The sequence below is a fragment of the Octodon degus genome, unplaced genomic scaffold (genome assembly GCF_000260255.1).
Source record: "Octodon degus isolate 3935 unplaced genomic scaffold, OctDeg1.0 scaffold00237, whole genome shotgun sequence".
Lineage (NCBI taxonomy): Eukaryota > Metazoa > Chordata > Mammalia > Rodentia > Octodontidae > Octodon > Octodon degus.
The window spans coordinates 1,692,401-1,711,368 of record NW_004524813.1 but is presented as its reverse complement, the minus strand read 5'-3'; the positions used below and the strand labels follow the sequence as shown (position 1 = coordinate 1,711,368).

At 39.0% G+C, this 18,968-nt stretch overlaps 1 protein-coding gene across 1 annotated transcript in view; it reads left to right on the top strand.

Moving 5' to 3' along the window:
- The first annotated feature begins 49 nt into the window (after positions 1-49).
- The window catches only part of LOC101565073 (ephrin type-A receptor 6), a 1,186,195-nt gene continuing 1,167,276 nt past the window's right edge, over positions 50-18,968 (top strand). The window contains 2 exon segments of the mRNA XM_012512596.2: positions 50-305; positions 308-427. Of these exon segments, the coding sequence (XP_012368050.1) occupies positions 50-305; positions 308-427 (376 nt within the window).

Genomic DNA, 18,968 nt, shown 5'->3' with positions numbered 1-18,968 from the left:
CCCTCCCGGGCCGAGCGAGGAGTCCTCGCGCGGGCGGGACGCGCGGTGAATGCGACGCCCCGCGTCTCCAGCCGCCAGGAGCTCCCCGGCGCCGCGGGCAGCGTCGGCCTCCCGAGCAGCTGTGACTGCACCTGGGCAGCCTGGACCCTCGTGCCCTGCTGCCGGGGCCTCGCGCGGGGGGCGCCCCGGGACACCCGCCGCGGGCCGGTTGGAGGAGGAGGAAGAGGAGGAGGAAGAGGAAGACGCGGGTCCGGACCGCCACCCTTTCCAGTACACCTGGCCGCTCCGCTTCCACTTGTTTTGTGCGGGAAGGAGCGGAGAGCCATGGGGGGCTGCGAGGTCCGGGAATTTCTTTGGCAGTTTGGCTTCTTTTTGCCCCTGATGACCGCCTGGCCCGGCTACTGTAGTCACGTCTCCAACAACCAAGGTAAGGAAGAGGGTCGGAAGCGAGGGCGGGGAAGGCGCCCTGCTGGCCTGCGCGGGGAACTTCGTCTGGGGTCGGCCGCGGCGGAGCGCACCTGCGGTGTGCCCTGAACCAGAAGAGCACCCAGCCAAGCCCCTGGGACGGCGGCCCGCGCCGCGATCCTTGTACGGTGAGGGTGCGCGAGCCTTGCCGCACGTGGGTCCCTTCCCAGGCTGGAGGGTGGCCCGCACCGCCCCGCGGCTGCAGCCTCCGCCGAGGTCAGGCTCGACACACGCACTTACAGGGGCTCCTGCCTCTGCTGTGGCACACGACAGTGAGGTGGGGATTCTCCCCGCCGTGCCGGAGCAGTGCCAGCCTCGTGCCCCTCGAATCTCCCTCTCCCTCGCCCATTCTCAGCCCTGGAACCCGGTCTGCCATCTAGATCACAGAATGCCTCCTGCTTCGCAATTATTCCTAGACCAGATGCTCAGAGATCTGCCTTGTGGTTGCTATTTCGTGAGAGTGGGAAGTAGATAAGTGTTGAGTGTGAATTTCCAAGTTGTGAATATTCTGGCCAAAAACTCAAAGTGCTGTCGGATTTCGGGGGATTTTGTTTTCTTGTGTAAAGTGGTGAAGGACTGTGTGCAAGGAAAGGAAAACACAAAATCTGCTAACATTTTCTTCTGTTCAAACACTCTTTATAAAATATTTCACTCGGAATTCTTTTAATGGTAGTAGGGTATTTAAAGATCAATAAAATCATCACCTCCGTATTCCACATCCTTTTAGACTAGTATGGGACACCCATGAAAAGTTTTGCAGTGTGTACCGGGCTGGCTGCTCTCTCGGGTGCGGTGTGGCCACTGGTGTATCGCTCGTTAGGTGAGGGGCTCGAAAGGCTTTAAGCAGCAACACCTGCGGCCAGCTAGCCTCGCCATTCCGCGGACAGCGCGAGGAGTTTGGGGCCGTGGGTGAATTTGCACGTGTAAATGCGGAGGTCAGATGACCCGGCATCCTGTGCTACAGTATTTATGTGAAAGGAGAAGAAAGCGGAGGGAAGGCAAGCCACAGTGCAGCCGTGCTGGCAAATCTGTGCCACCGTGCGCTTTCTCAGATAAACGTTTTCCATAGAATTCAGAATTACAGTTCCAACCTTGCCTATGCAGTTGGCATGCTTTTCTAGTTACTGTGTTCACCTGACAGAGTGCTGCACCCGCAAAGGCATATGCGAACTTGGAAGTCACTTATAACCTTATGACTTTGAGAAGGCGTCCTGTAATAGGACAGCTGTCGAGCCGTCCTGCTGTAGTGTCATGCACATTGAGGCCACATCCCTCACTTGTTTTCAAGGTCTTTCGATATTCATCACCGAACAGATGGTTATTTGGCTTCAAAGAAAACAAGATTGTTTAAAATAAGGTATCTATTTACTTGACCTTTTTACTGTGAAAGAAAACATTTTAGTACTTGGAAGTCTGACGTTCACATTAAGTTTTATATCTCTATCTATGGGTGCTAAAGAGATATATTCTTTGACCATCAGGTTGGCTAGAAGTATTGAACTGTTATTCTCATGTAACAATTTTTCTAAATATTTAGAACCTTCGCAGTTTCAATAACCACTGTCGGTATTGGGTTTACTAATATAAATGCAACATACGTGTTAGTGTCCACATTACGAACGTGGTATTCTGTCAAATCATGCCATATTAAAGTAGGACTTCTCAGATATTTATATTAAATTTAAGAGCTAAACAATGTTATCTGGTAGCTTCTTCAGGTAATTTTTAAATCTATTTTAATGACTTCTCTATACAACTTAATAATATTTTACATAAAATAAGTATCAAACATATAGTTGATTTTTATAAAGTAGCTTAAGTTGGTGTGGGAATGAGCATTATACAGTTTTTCATCAGTTAAATAGGACTGTTAAATACTGTTTTATAAAACATGTAATTTATATTCATATACTGAAAACATAAGTTATAAATAAGAATACACTTGAATAAAAAATACCTAAAGGTTAAATTGTATAATATTAAGGTTAGTTCTTCAAAAAAAATTGTAGTGAAAGTATAATCACAGTTTTTCACTAGTCACGATGATCATACAATGTTTTGATTTATTTTAGTTTCTTTGCGCTACCTCCAGGGCTTGCACACAGAGCTGTATCCTCATGCTTCATACAAATTAGTTCTGAGGCAAGATCTCACTATAAAGTGCTTCTTAAAACCTAAATTATAATGATTAAAAATTGTACCTGTAGTTTTAAATACGGAAGGCATCACACGATTGATTAATTAAATATAACCCTTTAATATTATTAGGAACATTTTAGTAATATTTTTAAAATTGGAATTTTATAGATAGTGAAGTCAAAACTTCAGTTTTTGCACATCTGAAACATGGAATATTACAAATTTGTATGCACACAATGTGGAAAGATCAATGTCGAGTGTAAGTTAAATTTCTTATAAACATAAATAGCACTAATATGAGTAGTATTTATTTCCAAAAAGATATTTCATATTTCTGTTAATTTTCACTACTGTTTTATTTTGCCATTTATTTATGGAGGATCAAGTTACAATTATATGTATCTCCTTAAGAATCTTGAAAGGCTTTTAATGTTATATAGCTTTTACAAAATTATATAAAATCATGACAATAAAAGTTAATTTGACCCCTTCACGCTCTTCTTCTAATTTCTATGATTTAGACAAGGTCAAATAATGACAGTGAGAAAAAATTGTACTACCTTATTCCTTTAACATGATATGAAGAGTAATGTGACTACAGAAAGGGTCTCTTATCTTCCAGTTCACTATAAAGCTGTGTGTTGCATAGTTAAAATAAATCAGTTTTATTCTCTTACCTGAGCCTCCTGGAATCAATCAGAAAGAAGTGGTTGTTCCTAGTTCATTTTTTAGAAGTGAAAACATGTATGTTTATATCTCTTATTCCATTAATTTTCCCTACATTTAAAGACACAGTATTAGTTAAGTGTATCTAACTTATTTAAAAAAATCAAATTTTATCTCTTTGGGATATAAGACATTTTATTTCTGTACTGACTTCTTAGGTGATACAAAACACAGTCTTGTTTTATGTGTAAGTTAACCATATATATCCATGTTATAGTGGTTAGTAACCACCAGGAGTCCATTTATTCAATGATTATTATGCTTTAGCCAATAATGTATGTGATAGAATTAACACATTCTTCAAAGTCTACTCATGTTTATGAAAAGCTATCAATTCCATGGAGAATTCCTTGTCGAGATAGGGCTTCGGTACATAAGTCACAGTATGTACCAACCAAATCCTAGCCATTCTCTTTCTTTGCACAATTGATTCAGCACTTATTAGGAGTGTGATATGGTAGAGATTAATGTATATATTGCAGTAATGGAAATAGTTTGAATTTGCTCAGTGTACATTGTTAGTAATCAAACTAAACACCTACAGAAATATTACATTGCGCATACATCCACAGCTTTCTATTATACTTAGGATTACCTCACAGTTTCAATAGAACTTACGTTGAACATGTGTCACACTTGCTCTTGTATTATTTTTTTAATGAGTATAAATTTTACATGGAGAAAAGTAGTAAAGCAGACCAACATGTTTTGCATCCTTGTGGAGTAACATAAATAAAAAGTAAGTTAATAAAAAATTAGAATGACTGTTGCAGTTTTGTGGACGAACTAGCTAACCTAGTGATGTAGCGTAGCCGGAATGGGAAGGTTGGCAGTATGTGCGCCTTGGAAGGATATTTAACCCTTGTTCTTAGGGAAGAGCAAGGACCAAATGGGAGGCTTAGAAAGCAGTACGCTGAAGGTAGAAGAAACTGCCAGAGTGAAGAATTGAGTCAGGGACATGAATTTATCAAGCAAGGAAGAGAGCTGCAGAAAGTGATGTTTGAAAGATAGTAACCAGATCAAGTTCTCTGAAGTAGAAAAAAAAAAGGCACCAAGGAGTTGACTTTTTCTATTATCCCCAGAAAAATGTGAATCCGAAGCCATTCACCAAGCCGTTTGCCGAAAGAAGACTGTAAAGAGAAGGAGCACAAGTCCGATAGTTAGATCGGCCACGGTGGCTGCCAGTGGGCATAGGAGGGGGACCTGTGCTCTGTTTTGTGTGTAGAACGGACAGGACTGTCTTAAGTGTGCAGCAGAATGCAGTGGTACCTTGGGTCCCAAACAGAAGCCTTCAGCACAATGTTTTGTTTGCAATCTACATCAGGTGGCGAGCACAACCATGGCCATCTTTCCCATGTAAGCACAATGTGACCGTCTTTTCCAAAATTGAAGAGCAGAGTAAATTTGTGAACCAGAGCACCGCTGCAAATGTAGATACTGAACATGCTTTTGATTTTCTTTTCAAGGACCTCAAGTAAGCGCTCCATTACTATGGACATGCCATCCAATTATTAACAGTGGACAGGTGTTAAAAGAAATGAGGCGAAGCAAAACAGTGTGAGGAGTGTGGGATGCTCCTTTCTCTATTGGCTCAGTTGAGATTATTACTTTAAACTTCTAATGGCATGATTTTTCTATCTCAAACAACTGTAAGAAGCAAAAGTCCACTCTTGTTGGATCAGAAGTGCAATTTCTTAATGCTTCTCTGACACCGAAGCTTCCCTTCTGTAGTTAGTGCCGTCAGAGTGAATGAGTGCAGTAGGCAGGGACACGTTTAGAAGGCAGCACAGTGAGGCGCCAGCGGAGCCTGCTTTCAGATAATGAAGAAAAATACGCATTTGCAGGTTTGTGAATGCACCAGTTTGATTCATCACTGCTAAAAATTACTTTATTGGAAACAAAAAATGTAAGTAATACCGTACTGGATATCAAACTAGGGGTATTTTCAGGTCTTTTCCATCAGTCTTCTTTTCTCTCTGCATTTTGTTTAAATAAAGTGAAACAAATAAGTGTTTTGGAAATCTTAGACCTAGAAAATCCATTTAATGATAGGCAGCATTCTTGGGGACTGAGGCAAGGGAAGAACTTTTGGTCTTTACGACGCTGTGCTGAATTATATTCAGTTTCAACTTCCTTGACAAGTTAATAACCCATTACTGAGGTGCCTTTTGCTAACACTAAATAAAAATAGTTACTGAATATATAGGAGCATAAAAATTTGTAGCTTAAACAACACTCATTGCTTAGTGCATGCAGTATTTAGAAAATTCAAACTTTATAGATACTTAAGCATTTCTACATATTTTAAAAATATATTTTCAAATGTAAATGATATTTTCTCACCTTAGGGTTTCAAAATGTTCTGCAAAATTTTTATAACTGTTCCCTTCAATAAAAACTGTGGCTTGTTATGGTTTATACGATTTTTGTTATAAAGATTTAGCTGAAAGCATTCTTTCATACTGATATATAAATATAAATTTGCTATATACTAAACAAAGAACTTCTTATATATAAATATTCAACTTTCCCTCTTGGAATAGCTGATCCATTGTAGAGGATTCAGTCTGTTTCCAAATCTGACAGCAACAATTTCTAAAAATTAAATCTGTATTCAACAAGAAATTCTTTAAAAACATTTGCTAAAATTATATAAAAATATCTAAAATTACATAAAAACATCTTTTAAAGCATGATAACATGTACTGACACTGATTGATGATTTCATAATATCAAATATTTGTGTTCAATTTATTCAAAGATTGTAACTATTGTTGAATTAGATTTTATTTGACAGTTAAGAGCTAAGCCATCAGCAACTGTGTGATAGATGTCCACGGTTGCTACGCTGGTCCGTGAGGCCACCATGAGGCCACCGTGAGGCCACCGTCGCGCCTGTTGTACCAAGGCCCTTCTTAGAGCCCTTGCTCTCTGTTACCACTTTGTATCTGTAAGTAATTGGTATTTACTCTTAAGTTACAGTACTTGATGGTTTGGAAGGTAAAGACTGTTACAGGAGGGGCTTGCTGAGAGAAACAGAAATACTATCTACATTTTCATATGAATGGCGTCCTGGAAATCTTGTGTTAACTTTATTAGATCTTCTGTTTAACTATGTGAAAATATAGTGAGCAACTAAATATACATTTTAGAAACATAAATATGTGTGCCTACAAAAGTAGTTCGAATTTTTAATGACTTTCTGTGGGCACGTGCGATGAGCATTTGTTGACGTGATGCTAGAAAGAGCTATTCTGGTGAGTTTATTTAAAAGAAATTAAATTAATTTTTTAAAATAGTAATTCACGTTGAAGATGCAAGGTCCAAGTTTCAAATAGCAGTGAGACATGGTTTCACATGAGCATTAAAGTGTGTGCTTCCAACCCATGCTCTGAGTAGTAACGTATCCAGCTATGTGGCCAGTTGGCCTACTTGGTCGCTTGTACGTAGTGGATTAATTAAAAATCACTGCTCTTTCATCTATCATTTAAAAATTCTAGGTGTAAAGGTCCACTTTTTGGACATGAGATGTAAAATACTATAATAATACAGCCTTAGAAAAACAGATTTGGGCAGGGGAGATACCGCAGTAGAATAAGCTCTTCTCTCGTAACCGCAAGGGCCTGACATCAATCCCTGGTTCCAACAACAACAACAACAAAGCAAAATAGATTTAAGGAAGGAGAGATGTTTAATCTGTTATTTTGCTAATATAATTTAGATAATTTTGTGGAGATCAGAATAGGTGAAAAAGTAAGCAATATATATATGTAATTATTTAAATGAAATGTATTTATAAGGGAAGTTTATTATTTTAACAGGGTACCCATGCACTTTCACATGACTCTGGTTTGCCCTAGTACTTGTATCTTGAGGTAGATGAGCCCTTGCGTATGGATGGGCTCTTTGAACAATACATTGAGTATAACTTCTAGAATAAGAAAAAGCACTTCTGATTAGTATTAAATTTACACAGGATCTAAAACAAACACAAACTCTACCTGCATTCGGAACTAGTAATTAAATGCAATTTAAACCAGTTATAAAGAGAAATATTTTGTTTACCAGAAAAGAGAAACGCACTCATTGCATTACCGTGTAATCCAGAGGAACTGTGTGAGCATAGCTGAAATTATAGCCTCCAAATATGAATTGAATTATGGCTTACTGGTACCTTCATTTTTTCCTTTTAAAAACAGATATTTTTAATTTTAACATTGCTATGATCGTTTAACACTACTAAACATAATTTCAATTAAATATTTAGAGAGTTTATACGGAGGCCAGTAAAGGAGGCACGAAAAGAAGTAACATATTAAAAAATGAAGCTGATTTTTAAATATAATGTGTTATATAAGTATCAACAGGCGTGAAAGATCAGAGAAAAATGAGGTGGAGAAAAGGCTTCTCCACACTATTTTTAAAATGAGCCTGCTGGTTTAGCATGTTCTGTGATAATTTATATTGATTAAAAGACTCTGATTGAGATTTTTTATTTCTGTTAAGTGTCTGTTGTGGGAAATCTCAGCTGAAACAACTTTCTCAATAGTAAAGGTAATTTTATTTTGCTATGAAATTAAAGCCTACATAAAATATTTATTTTGTGAGTGCAAGTGAAAATTATAGTAGTGCCTGTCATTAAAAAGGTGACAAATAACTGAGCAAACTGTTTGATTCCAGTGCGCAGAATCAGAGAGCAATTCTATCAGTTTCTGAGATAAAATGAAACCTTTGCTTTGCTCCTTTTATAAGGCATCAGCACGATGCCTTGGAAAGAAAACAAATAAATAAGATTTTAATACCCAGGAAAATTTAGAATGTTAGGTCCTTTACTGCAGGAGACAACTGTCATCTTTGCTGTTTTCTATGCCCATTATAGTGAAGGAGAAGTTGGGAAGAGATTTTAATTTTATCTAAACAAAAACGAAGACCAAGAAAATTTGTAAGTGCACACTGTCCATACATATGAGTTTTAAAAAGTTAATATGTTTCAATTATGTTATTTTATGTTATGCTAGAATAAAAAACACATAAAGTACAATATATTGTCATGTAGTGTTATATTGTAAAATACTTTACAGACTAGAGAAAATATGACCCTTCTAGGTTATTAAAATAACAGTTCAGTTTGATAATTCATTTAATAAAAATTCCACATAGAAAAAACTTTTATTGTGTTCAGTAATTTATGGGAAGAAACCTATTTGTGGACACATCCCTTTTTGAAGTTCTTCTAGATGCCTAGTGTCTAGAAGTATGGAAACCTAAGGATTTATTTCAGGTATTATCATTTTAAATGTTATCTAAAATTTTAATGAATTTATTAAAATTAAATGATTTTTTTTCTAAAAATGATAGCAAGCTTTAAAACTGGATAAAGTTTTAGACATGATTTTATTTACCAAGTTCTCAAATATATTTTCATTTTAATATATATTTACCTTTCAGGTTTTTATATGTATTTATTTTGCTTTTTAGAAATAAATACTTCAGTTCTTAATATCTTGATCTATTTTACACTTTCCAGAATTTTCAGACTGGTTCATTTTCATGTATTTATTCATTTATATATGTGTCTACTTTATAAATGAAATGCCATATATTGGCGTTATCTTTCTCCCTTGGGCTGGGCCCAGAGAATGCAAAGGCAAGCCGCTGTCCCCCAGCTTCGGAGAGTTTAGGGGCAGCGTAGGAAGCTGTTCACGTGCCAGCAAATAGTTAAATCATTCACGTCTACTTTAAAATATTATTTGAAGTATTGTTTAGAATAATAGAAGTACAGTTGTCAAGATCTATGAATAAATGGAAACACTGAGACTAAATATTCAGCATATTAATCACAGTCATCTATTGCATATGACTTTGGGGACTACACGAAGCAAAATATAATCTGCCCCTTCCCAGCCCATGTTACAAAATTAAAGAGATGGAGCCAACTAGAGACTACTAGCAGTGTAGCAAAGATGAAATGAAGTGAGATACTAGAAACTTCACAAGTAACCTTGAGCTACACATGAGGAATTACAGTGAGTCTCATATTTATCAGGGTTTATCATCATATGTATGCAGAAATATTGAGAAGATGGGTAACTTCCTCTGGAGACTTTAATATTTAAATAAATCTGATGAGTTTTTCTGCTTTGAAAGATTAACACATTCTACATTGAAAGAAAAAAGTCCAAATGAGCACTTCTTACATTGAGCATAGATTGGATAAATACATAATATGACCTAATATTTTGATAAAAGTTTTTTTTTTTTTTCTTCTCCTTAAAAAATACTATCCTGATGCCGCACCGGCCCCACCCCTGGGCGTGCTGAGCCAGTGATGGATTCCGGGCGTGGTGGCTCATGCCTGTGATCCCAGCACTAGGGAGGCAGAAATCAGGAGGATCACTACAAGTTGAGGATGCATAGTGAGACCCTACACACACACACACACACACACACACACACAAAGAAAAAAACCTTAAAAAATACAATTCTGATAGGATTGCCTTTAAAAGTATAAAAGCAAAAACAGATTTTAAAAGGTTATATGTGGCTTATTCTATTAATTACTTTAACATTTAAATAAATGTAGAATTGACAGTAACTCGATGGTTTACTTAGGTACAAATATTTCTTTGGTAGGGGCTAGGAAGATGGCTCAGTGGAATAAGCGCTTCCCTGGCAAGCCCAAGGGCCTGAGTTCAATCCCAGGTTCCACAAAAAAACTAAAACTAAAAAAATAAAAATAAATAAAATATTTATTTGGATAATTACTTGCCATCTCTTGCCATGCAAAATTCTTAATTGATTATAATTTTCTCTTCCCTAAATGTATTGCATTTTGTTTTTAGCAATGTTTCAGAATTTAAAAATCACTGGTATTCTTTAGTGTTTGTCTTTGGAGATTAGTTAAGTTACAGTTTGATAGAGCCTGTGCTGCTTATTTGAGAAATTTCCTGTAGAAGCCTGTAGAAATAGAAACGGCTGCCAGGATTTGATATTTCTAATAGCAGATTACCCGTGATTAGCTGTTGACATTTAGATTTGCACATTTAGAATGTCAAAAAAAACTCTGAAAACTATCAATCTAGATTTTAAATTACAGTAATACTCCTATTTTCACATCGAATATTTTTTGTTCCTCCATTTCCCCATAAAAAGCATGTTGTGTTCCTAAACTAATTATAGTATTTCCAAGCCTCTTGATAAAAGTGATGGAAATTTAAACAAGAATGAATTGAAAAATTAGCAATCTGCTGATAGAGCTAATTGATCAGTTAATCAGTTCGTGTACATACAAGCTTATCATACATTTTTCACTGATGCATTTATTATTCCAATGAAAGATTAACCCATTCACTTCAGTTACTTGCCACTTCTAAAGTATGAACTTGCTGCAGTCCAATTCAGTGATAGGGGATATTTTATGTGAATTGACATTTTATTTATCTCTAACAGCTATTCTTAAAACACTTACAGCTTTTCTTTTATGTCAAATTCTTAATATGCAAATTACATGTGCTGCATTAATTGCAAATATTTCTCCCAGTTCACTTTTAATGTTTGTGAGTTTTTGGAGATCACGATGGAGTTCAGCCCGCTAGTGCTCTCTCTTTAGCGTTCTTTCCCATTTGAGATTTGCTCCTGAAGTCCCATGAATGCCCTAATGAATAGGAAACTAGACAATGAAATACACAATTCGAAATCAGTGTAAAAGATGTCTTGGCACTAATTGTAAGCTTCCTGATAAGAAATCAGCTGTAGAATTATAACTAATAATGGCTGGCAAGATAGCTCAGTGGACTAAGCGCCTGTTTAGGCAAGCACGGGGGCCGGGTTCAATCCTCAGCACCACATGCCGTGCTAGCCCTGCCCCACGGCGCACTGAGCTGGGACAGAGTCCAGGTGTGGTGGCATAAGCCTGTAATCGCAGTGCTGGGGAGGCTGAAACAGGAGGATCACTACGAGTCTGAGCTGCGTAGTGAGACCTGCACGCGTGCACACACACGCAGAGAATTATAACTAATGGACTATATTCTTAATTGGTATTTCTTACCTTCCAGTTTTAATCTAAATCATCCAGATCCACTTGCCTGGTTAACATGAACACAACTGGCTGATACCTGCCTAATTAGAGATGGAAGATACAGGAGGGGACGAAGAGCACTAACCGCGGATAATGAGCCAGCGTAAAAGTAGATGCAAGCAATCTCACTGCAGGTGTTCTTGGATTGTACCCCACATGTGCGCAGTCATTGACAGTGTCCGGTTCTGAGAAATAGATTGACTAGAAAACGTTAGAATATAGTTGAAATTAGTTGAGAATTTGAGTAATAGTTTAGGACCAATATCCAGGTGAAAAAGCAAAGCAAATTTCATTCTTCAGCATTTAATACACGGGAGGAGAAATTTACTTTCACTTTATTCTGTTTTTGGTTTGATTTAGTTGGGGTTGGTTTTGGAGTACTGGCTATAAGGCCCCAGAGACTTCTATGACTGAACTATAACCATAGCTCTCTTTTTACTTTTATTTTGAGACACTTGCCTAGAAAATCTTCCTTCCTCAGCCCTGCTAATAGTTGGAATTACATGTGTGCAGCACTGGACCCAGCTTCAAGTTGGTTTATCTTTATTGAGTATTTTCTCAGTTAATTTGGTGTGTTCTTTTGCATGTTTGGTTTGGTGTTAGGGATTAAACCTAGAGTCTTCTACATATCAGATATGCCCTAGACCACCGAGTTCTGTACCTCTCCTGTTTTATAAAGTTTTTGATATTAGAGACTTTTGACCATTTATTTGATTGTATTTTCTAAGTGGGTTATGGCACAGGTTAATATATTATGCCTCAGATGATATCCCGATGGCAAACATTTCTTTTGAAAATGTAAATTGTTACAGAAAATGATTAAGCGGAATGTTGAAAAATGTTCCTACACTTGGATCTGTTACTTTCACTGTTATAAATTCAAGAGAAGTGACAACGAAAAGATAGGCCAAGATTTATATACAAGGGTTTCCAGTGCAGCCTCATTTATAAATGGAAGAATTAGCATCGAAGTAAACATAGCAAAGCAGGAAAGTCTGAAAGAGAATTATTCCTTTATTTGAAAAAATAAAAAAGTGCCTGGAGTACAGACACGTGCCTCAGTGGAAGTATCCGAATTGCTCATGAGGTGAAGGGACGACTTTGGTATGTAACTGAGGTTACGTAAGAGATGCCATGCACATGGGCAAGGGAAGACGGCGTGCAAAAGGAGTGAGCCGATGGAGACGTGGGACTGAGTGGCCCAGGAGAGGACTCTAAAGTGATGGCGATTATTTTCGCTGTGGTTGCTTTGGAGGCTAGAATATTGACTGGTGCCCTCACCATATTCACTTTGAAAACTACATTAATCTGCTATATTCTGGAATATAGGAAATAGCAATGAATGTTCTTTAAGGAAAGGTCAGCTGATTCTCCACAACACCAGCCCGACAAGAGCCTGGAATACACCAGAGCATTACTAAAATGGAGCGCCGTGAGGACCTTCTGTGTTCTTGTAGGGTGTTCCACAAGACAGCTGCTTCCGGACTTCTGTTCCCATCGTGAGCTGAAGGTCTAACCCTGACAGGTAACATAGGGGCTAGGGAGATAGCGCAATAGAATAAGCACGTGCCTGGCAAGCGCAGGGTCCTGAGTTCAAGTCTTGATACCATAAAAAAATGAAATCAAAGAGCCAAACAGGTAACATGGATCGACCTAGTGGAGCAGCAGTATGTACAGCAAGTTCACAAAGTGTAAAGAAGCCAGGCCCAGATAGATCCCTACGTCACCTCATAGGTAAGCTCTAAACTCAGATTCTATTAATTGGCTGTGTTCTGCAGCTTGTAAGCTATCACTGTCCAACTCTATAGTGGTAGTAAAAGAGAAAACATAATGGTTTGCCAACCAAACATGTCACACTCCTTAAAGGATGGTTTAATGTCATTTCTTTGTAAAAAAAAAAAAAAAAAAAAAGTAGTTTGGCTCAAGTTACAAGTTTCCTTTTTAAAAAATTTAATGGTGATAAAAAAATATTGATTTTGGCAAACTTACATCAAGGGTAAAAGAACCTCCACATAGTACATAGAAAAAGGAGTATAATTTAATATAATTCTTATTTTACAGAAAGGGAAATTAAAGCCCAGAAATAAATAAACGTCCTGGAGTCCCAGAAGAGTGAGCGTTGAAAGTCTAAGTAGTATAGCGTTTGCAGAATCCGTGTTCCAGCCACTGAACACTGTTGCCTTCCTCACACAATTGTGTAAGGAGTAACCGGATTCAGCAGAAAGCGCATTACACTCAGAAGAGAAGAGGCCTGGCCAGTTGCTTGTCCTCCTGCTTGTCGGTGCTGCTGTGGCTTTGAAATTGTTATTCTACAGCTAAGAGTATTTCTTCTTAACGCTAAGTGCATAGACGCCTGTAGCAGAAGAGGCATCTTCCGTCTCAAGTGAACAGAGGGGTAGCTTCTACTCCTGCTGGCCCTGTTCCTCTCGAACTTCTGGTTTAAATAATAATCAAATAAGTAGACATGAATATAAGGGTCATGTAGAAAAGGAGAATACGTTTTACATGTTAAGCGTGAGTTACTGATTTTTTCCAAATTTTAAAACAGCCTGTCGGCTGTTTCTGCAGCCCTATAAGTGCTCCCGCGTGCCTTACATTCAGCTTACACTATCTGTCTACGTACGTGTACACACCCACACCCACCCCACATCCCCCCATATACACACGTGGAAACACTACTATTTGCTCTGGAAAATGTAAATGGCTTTTCCACTCGAGTTCAGTGGTTCCCATAATACTGGATAAAGAATGCACACATTTTTTACTTTTTCAGCTATAGCTGAGGCCGTATTGCGTTATGCTTTGCAAATACAACATTGCTTGGGGTTATTGGTAAAGTCAGTTCTAACTTTACAATAAATGGGTGGTGTACAGTCTTGTTTTACAGAGGAGTTTTTCTCTGAAAAAATGAATACATTTTATAGGCAGTCTCTCCTATTAAATGCATACATAAAAATGTATCTCCAAATGATGAAGAATTTGACACACTAGGAAAAATAAAGACCAAATGCTTTTCAACTGTGCATATTAATTCTAGAGCTACCACTTTATCTTTTTTTTATCCCACCTCTCCAAGGTAAGTAAGGAGCATAAATTACAGTACTTATTTTACTAATGGAATTTATATGGACATTAAATTACTTGGCAAAGATGATAGGGTAACTTAGTAACCACAAAGGAAAAATCAAGCTACTTGGAAGCATTTTAGGGCTGTGTATATCTAAATGGGAAGAGGTTTAAGGAAATTGTAGAATTTTAAAATGCAAAAATATTATTTTAAATATTATTCCTCTATAATGTCTTAGAACCTTTATAAACATCAAAACTATTCACAATAAATAATGCTAGGCTGTTTTAAAGAGAGAAGTATTTGTTTAGAAAAGATATAAAGAATTGCTTTTCATGAATTATGTGTTTCTAATATATTTTTAAACCAAAAACTAATAATTATGATTGAAAGCACTATTGTCCACTTTAATCTGTTTTCTGCACATATTTTTGTGGCTGTAAAGACATGTTAGTGTACACCTTTTATCCTCTGTTTATCCCTCGTTTGTTTTTACTCATTTCTCTTGGCATTTTAAAGCCATATGCTAGGCACTGTCTGCGGCATCTTGATCGATGAGCAACGTTGTAACTTAGGTGCCTAATGCCAAACTTCAGCTTGAAAGAACCCTGACCCTCATCTGTGTTGGTTCTCCCCCAGCCCAGTTTAGAACTAGCACAGCAATCATCAAGTCTTAGTTTGGGGAAGCATGGCTTTGCACCTGTTTAAATGACATGTTCCTGAGGTGCAGAACAACTGGTTGGAGGTAATGTGTTTGAGATAGTGTTTAGGTCTGTCCAGTTTTAATAAGCACCCTACATGATTCAGGTGCAGATGTTCTGAGAATTCCCATTGGAGGTCCCGTCCCTAACCATCTGAGTTCTTTGCAAGCAATAGGACTCAAAGCTAGGGCACCTCTGAGACAGTTGGAGAGCCCGCAAAATCGGAGGGGACTCTGGAGAACCACATTTGGCTAGGACAAGAACCAGGGAGCTATCTGGAATTAACTCTGAGTCTCAGTGTGAAGAACTGCTTTTAGCCATTTTCCGTCCTCGTATTTCTCAGCAGGAAGTCTGCTCTGCAGGAGGAGTTATGACAGGCCGTGGCTGAGGCACACGCTTCAGCAGCATAGCAGCGATAGTGCGCTGAGATGAACCGCCTTACTGAGAGCGGCTTTGCTGTGGGCCAAGCAGTTCCTCAAAAATACCGTTACTACTGAGATGGAGGATCAGGGGACCGATGCCGGCGTATATGTGATCACCCACATAACTGATTTTACAATTTTATTCTCTTAAAAATAAAAAGTAAAAATAAGCAATAGATGATGTATTTTTGCTTGCTGAATACTTAGTGGGATTTCCTGCTTGGGCCCAGGAGACTTAGATATCATTTTTGCTCCTACCCTCAATAGAACGTTAGCAATATAGAAGTGCGTGTGACAGAGTGGTGAAGCCAGTATCTCAAAAGGACAGCGTGTATTTAGTTTTCCTCAAGTACAGTTCAGTGCACCTTTTGTCACGATAAGCCTGCTCTCCTGCAGTGTAGAGGAACAGACTGTAGACAAGATGTCGCGTAATCTTTCTCCTAAAAGCAACAGCTAGAAAACTGGCTATGCTATGTGGAAACTTTCAGCACATTCAAAACATGGTCCTTAACCTGTTAAGTCTTCTTCTTTCCTTTTTTTAAAATGTATTTGGTCATTTCAGGGTCTCACTATGCAGCTCGGACTCGTGGTGATCCTCCTGCTTTCACCCTCCCCAGCACCGGGATTACGCGCGTGCACCACCGTGCCGGCACTCTGGCCGGCGCAGCCCACCCCGTGGGTTCCTGCGCTTCGCCTACGCTTACCTAACCAGGCGCTTCAGTGCACTGAGTATTTCGCCGGCCCTTAACCTGTTACTTCTGTGTGGGTGCTTAATATGAGAAAGCTTGGACCCCCAAATAATGGTGCTTGATATTAAGCTAGTTTTGATACACAATTATTGCACTATCAAAACAAATAGATTCCTAAATTATAGCATAAAATATACTTCTAAGCTGTGTATTTTTAAAATAGTAACTGGCATTTTAAAAAAATTGAATTCTGAGAATGCCAACATTTCTCTAGTGAAAACTGTGAGAAGATCCCTTTCCCGTGGTCCTCTTTCTCAGAAATAACTGCCCACATGAAGTAGCATGAACCAGGAATTCTGAGTGCTCACATTTTACTCAGCACCACTTTGGGTATTTCGGTTACACAACCGAACAGTCTTCAAAGTGGATACTCCCGTATTCCTTTCATATGTGGGGAGTAACAAAATGTGTGACTAGGCCAGTGAAAGCGCTCATTCATCAGGCAATCTTACGAGTAGAGTTGTGTCATTCCAGAGCTGCAGGCTGATGTCCTATAACTCCCAGTGTGTCGGAATCGGACCTATCCATAGGGCTGTTGCACGTGCTACGAGGACAGAGTAGGTCATACTGCAGTAAGGCTGGTTCCTCGAGCCAGTGTTTCTGGTGTCCTTAAGAACGTTTGGCTCTGACCTGCACACAAGAATAGTGCCAGGTGAAAATGCAGGCAGTAACTAGACACCAGGGAATGCCACACTGCAGCAAGCCATCTGAAGGTAGGAGAGAGGCTCTCGCTCGGGCCCGTCTCAAGAACCAAGACAGTACCACCTGTGGCTAGATTGGAGCATCTACAAATGGAAAGAGACAGGTTCCTGCTGTTCTAGACCAACCCGTTCGTGGTAGTTTATTAAGGAGCCAAATGGTGATAACGTGCAGATTTAGATCTTGGCTCTGCGGCTCCAAGGCTTGTGCTTTTAATGAACACACCGTGTTGTTTACCTGAAGTGAAGAGGATTGAGCAAATGCAGTGTCGCTTGAGTCATGAATGAAGTCTAGATTAAGGAAGGCAATCCAATCTAAGAGTTAATGGCGCTGTTTTTCCTAGTAGTTGAAATGCATCCTTGCAAGGGTGTTTGTGAGAAAGGAGTCTAATATACAAATGAAGTGTATATAACTGCAATGTGTGCGACCAGCGTGTTCTGGATTTTGGAATATCTGTTCATACATGATGGGCTGGCCTTGGAGTAGAATCTCAGTGCATTTATGTTTTCTATACACATACAGTTAGCTTGAATGTCATTTTATACAATGTGTTCAAAGCGCGTGCGTGTTGAGTCACATTGCATGAGATTGCACGTGGAATCTGCCGCCTGTGATGACATGTCTCTGCTCACAGTGATTCAGCGTGTGGCATTCCGGGGCCCAGATGCTTGGTATGTTTTACCTTCTTTTTGTGATTCATGACCTTAGAAGAAGGACAATAGAAACAGTGTGTGACTACGATAGTTGGGAAGAGCACCGATCTGAGTTTACCTGTCCATCATCAATTAGAAGCTAACCTGAGTTTATATAAGTGTGAGAAAACATGCATTGCCCTTAGTAATCTCTGGTCCTGTTTGGATGACGCCTGTTTACAAGTCTGTTGGTCTCCAGAGGCCATAAATTTTGAATACAGCTGGGCTTTGAATTCTAGTGCATTAGGCAAGAAAGCTGTGAAAGAAAAACACTTCATTACATAGAAGCTATAATACAGCATGTGTCAGCCCGTGTGGCCATGGCCTTTCTAGTTAAAACAGACAGCTGTGGAATAGGGGAAAACCTGGTGGTGTTCTGACTAAGATGAACAGAATGAAAGACAAAGTGAGAAAGAGTTAGAAAGGGCAGCTACTTAGAAGGCATGTTGGTGCCCTGACTGCATATTAGAGCTCCAGTGACAGGCTGGAGAGGCGAGGACTGTTCTGCATTGCCAAAGACGGCGAAACGCCTCGGCGGCCTGAGGTGTTTTCCTGCCAGCTCTATGAAGTGATCAAAGATGAATTAAGGATTCCAGATTTAACAGAGGGAATACTGATTTATAAAGCAGAGAAAACTTGCTGTTAAATTTTGGTCAGTAAAGCACTTGATTTGTATCTTTTTATATTTCTTTAATTTTTAAACTCATCTTAGAGCTGCATAGTCAAATAGGCATGGGACTGAGTCCTAGTTCTGTACCTTATTAGTTTCCTGAAAAATGGTCTCCTACTTTTGTTTCATTTTAATAATCTCTAAAATTGCTGAAAGGAATTTCACTTTTGAGGATTTCTAGGTAGGGCACAGGTAGAAGTGCCTGTCAAAACCCAGCCGCTTTAATGTAGTAGCCCACCTCAAAGAGGTGATAGCCATGTTTTTAAGTGCTTAAGTACTTGGAATATAATTCGTTCAGTTCTCATATCCAAATTAAGCAGTTCATTTTCTTCCAACTCAGCAACTAAAAACGTCGAAGGCATACATGCTGTAAGGGATTTGCTGAGGCCCCACATTAGTGAGCCATCTATAGAGTTGGGAATCAAAACTAGATCCTTCTTTGAAATTTACTAACACAATTAACATTTAAAATATTACATTTGGCTCTGTTAGGGATCTCTCTCTCCCCCTTCCTCCCTCCCCCCCTCCTCCCCCATCTTCCTCTCTCTCTCCGCCCTCCCT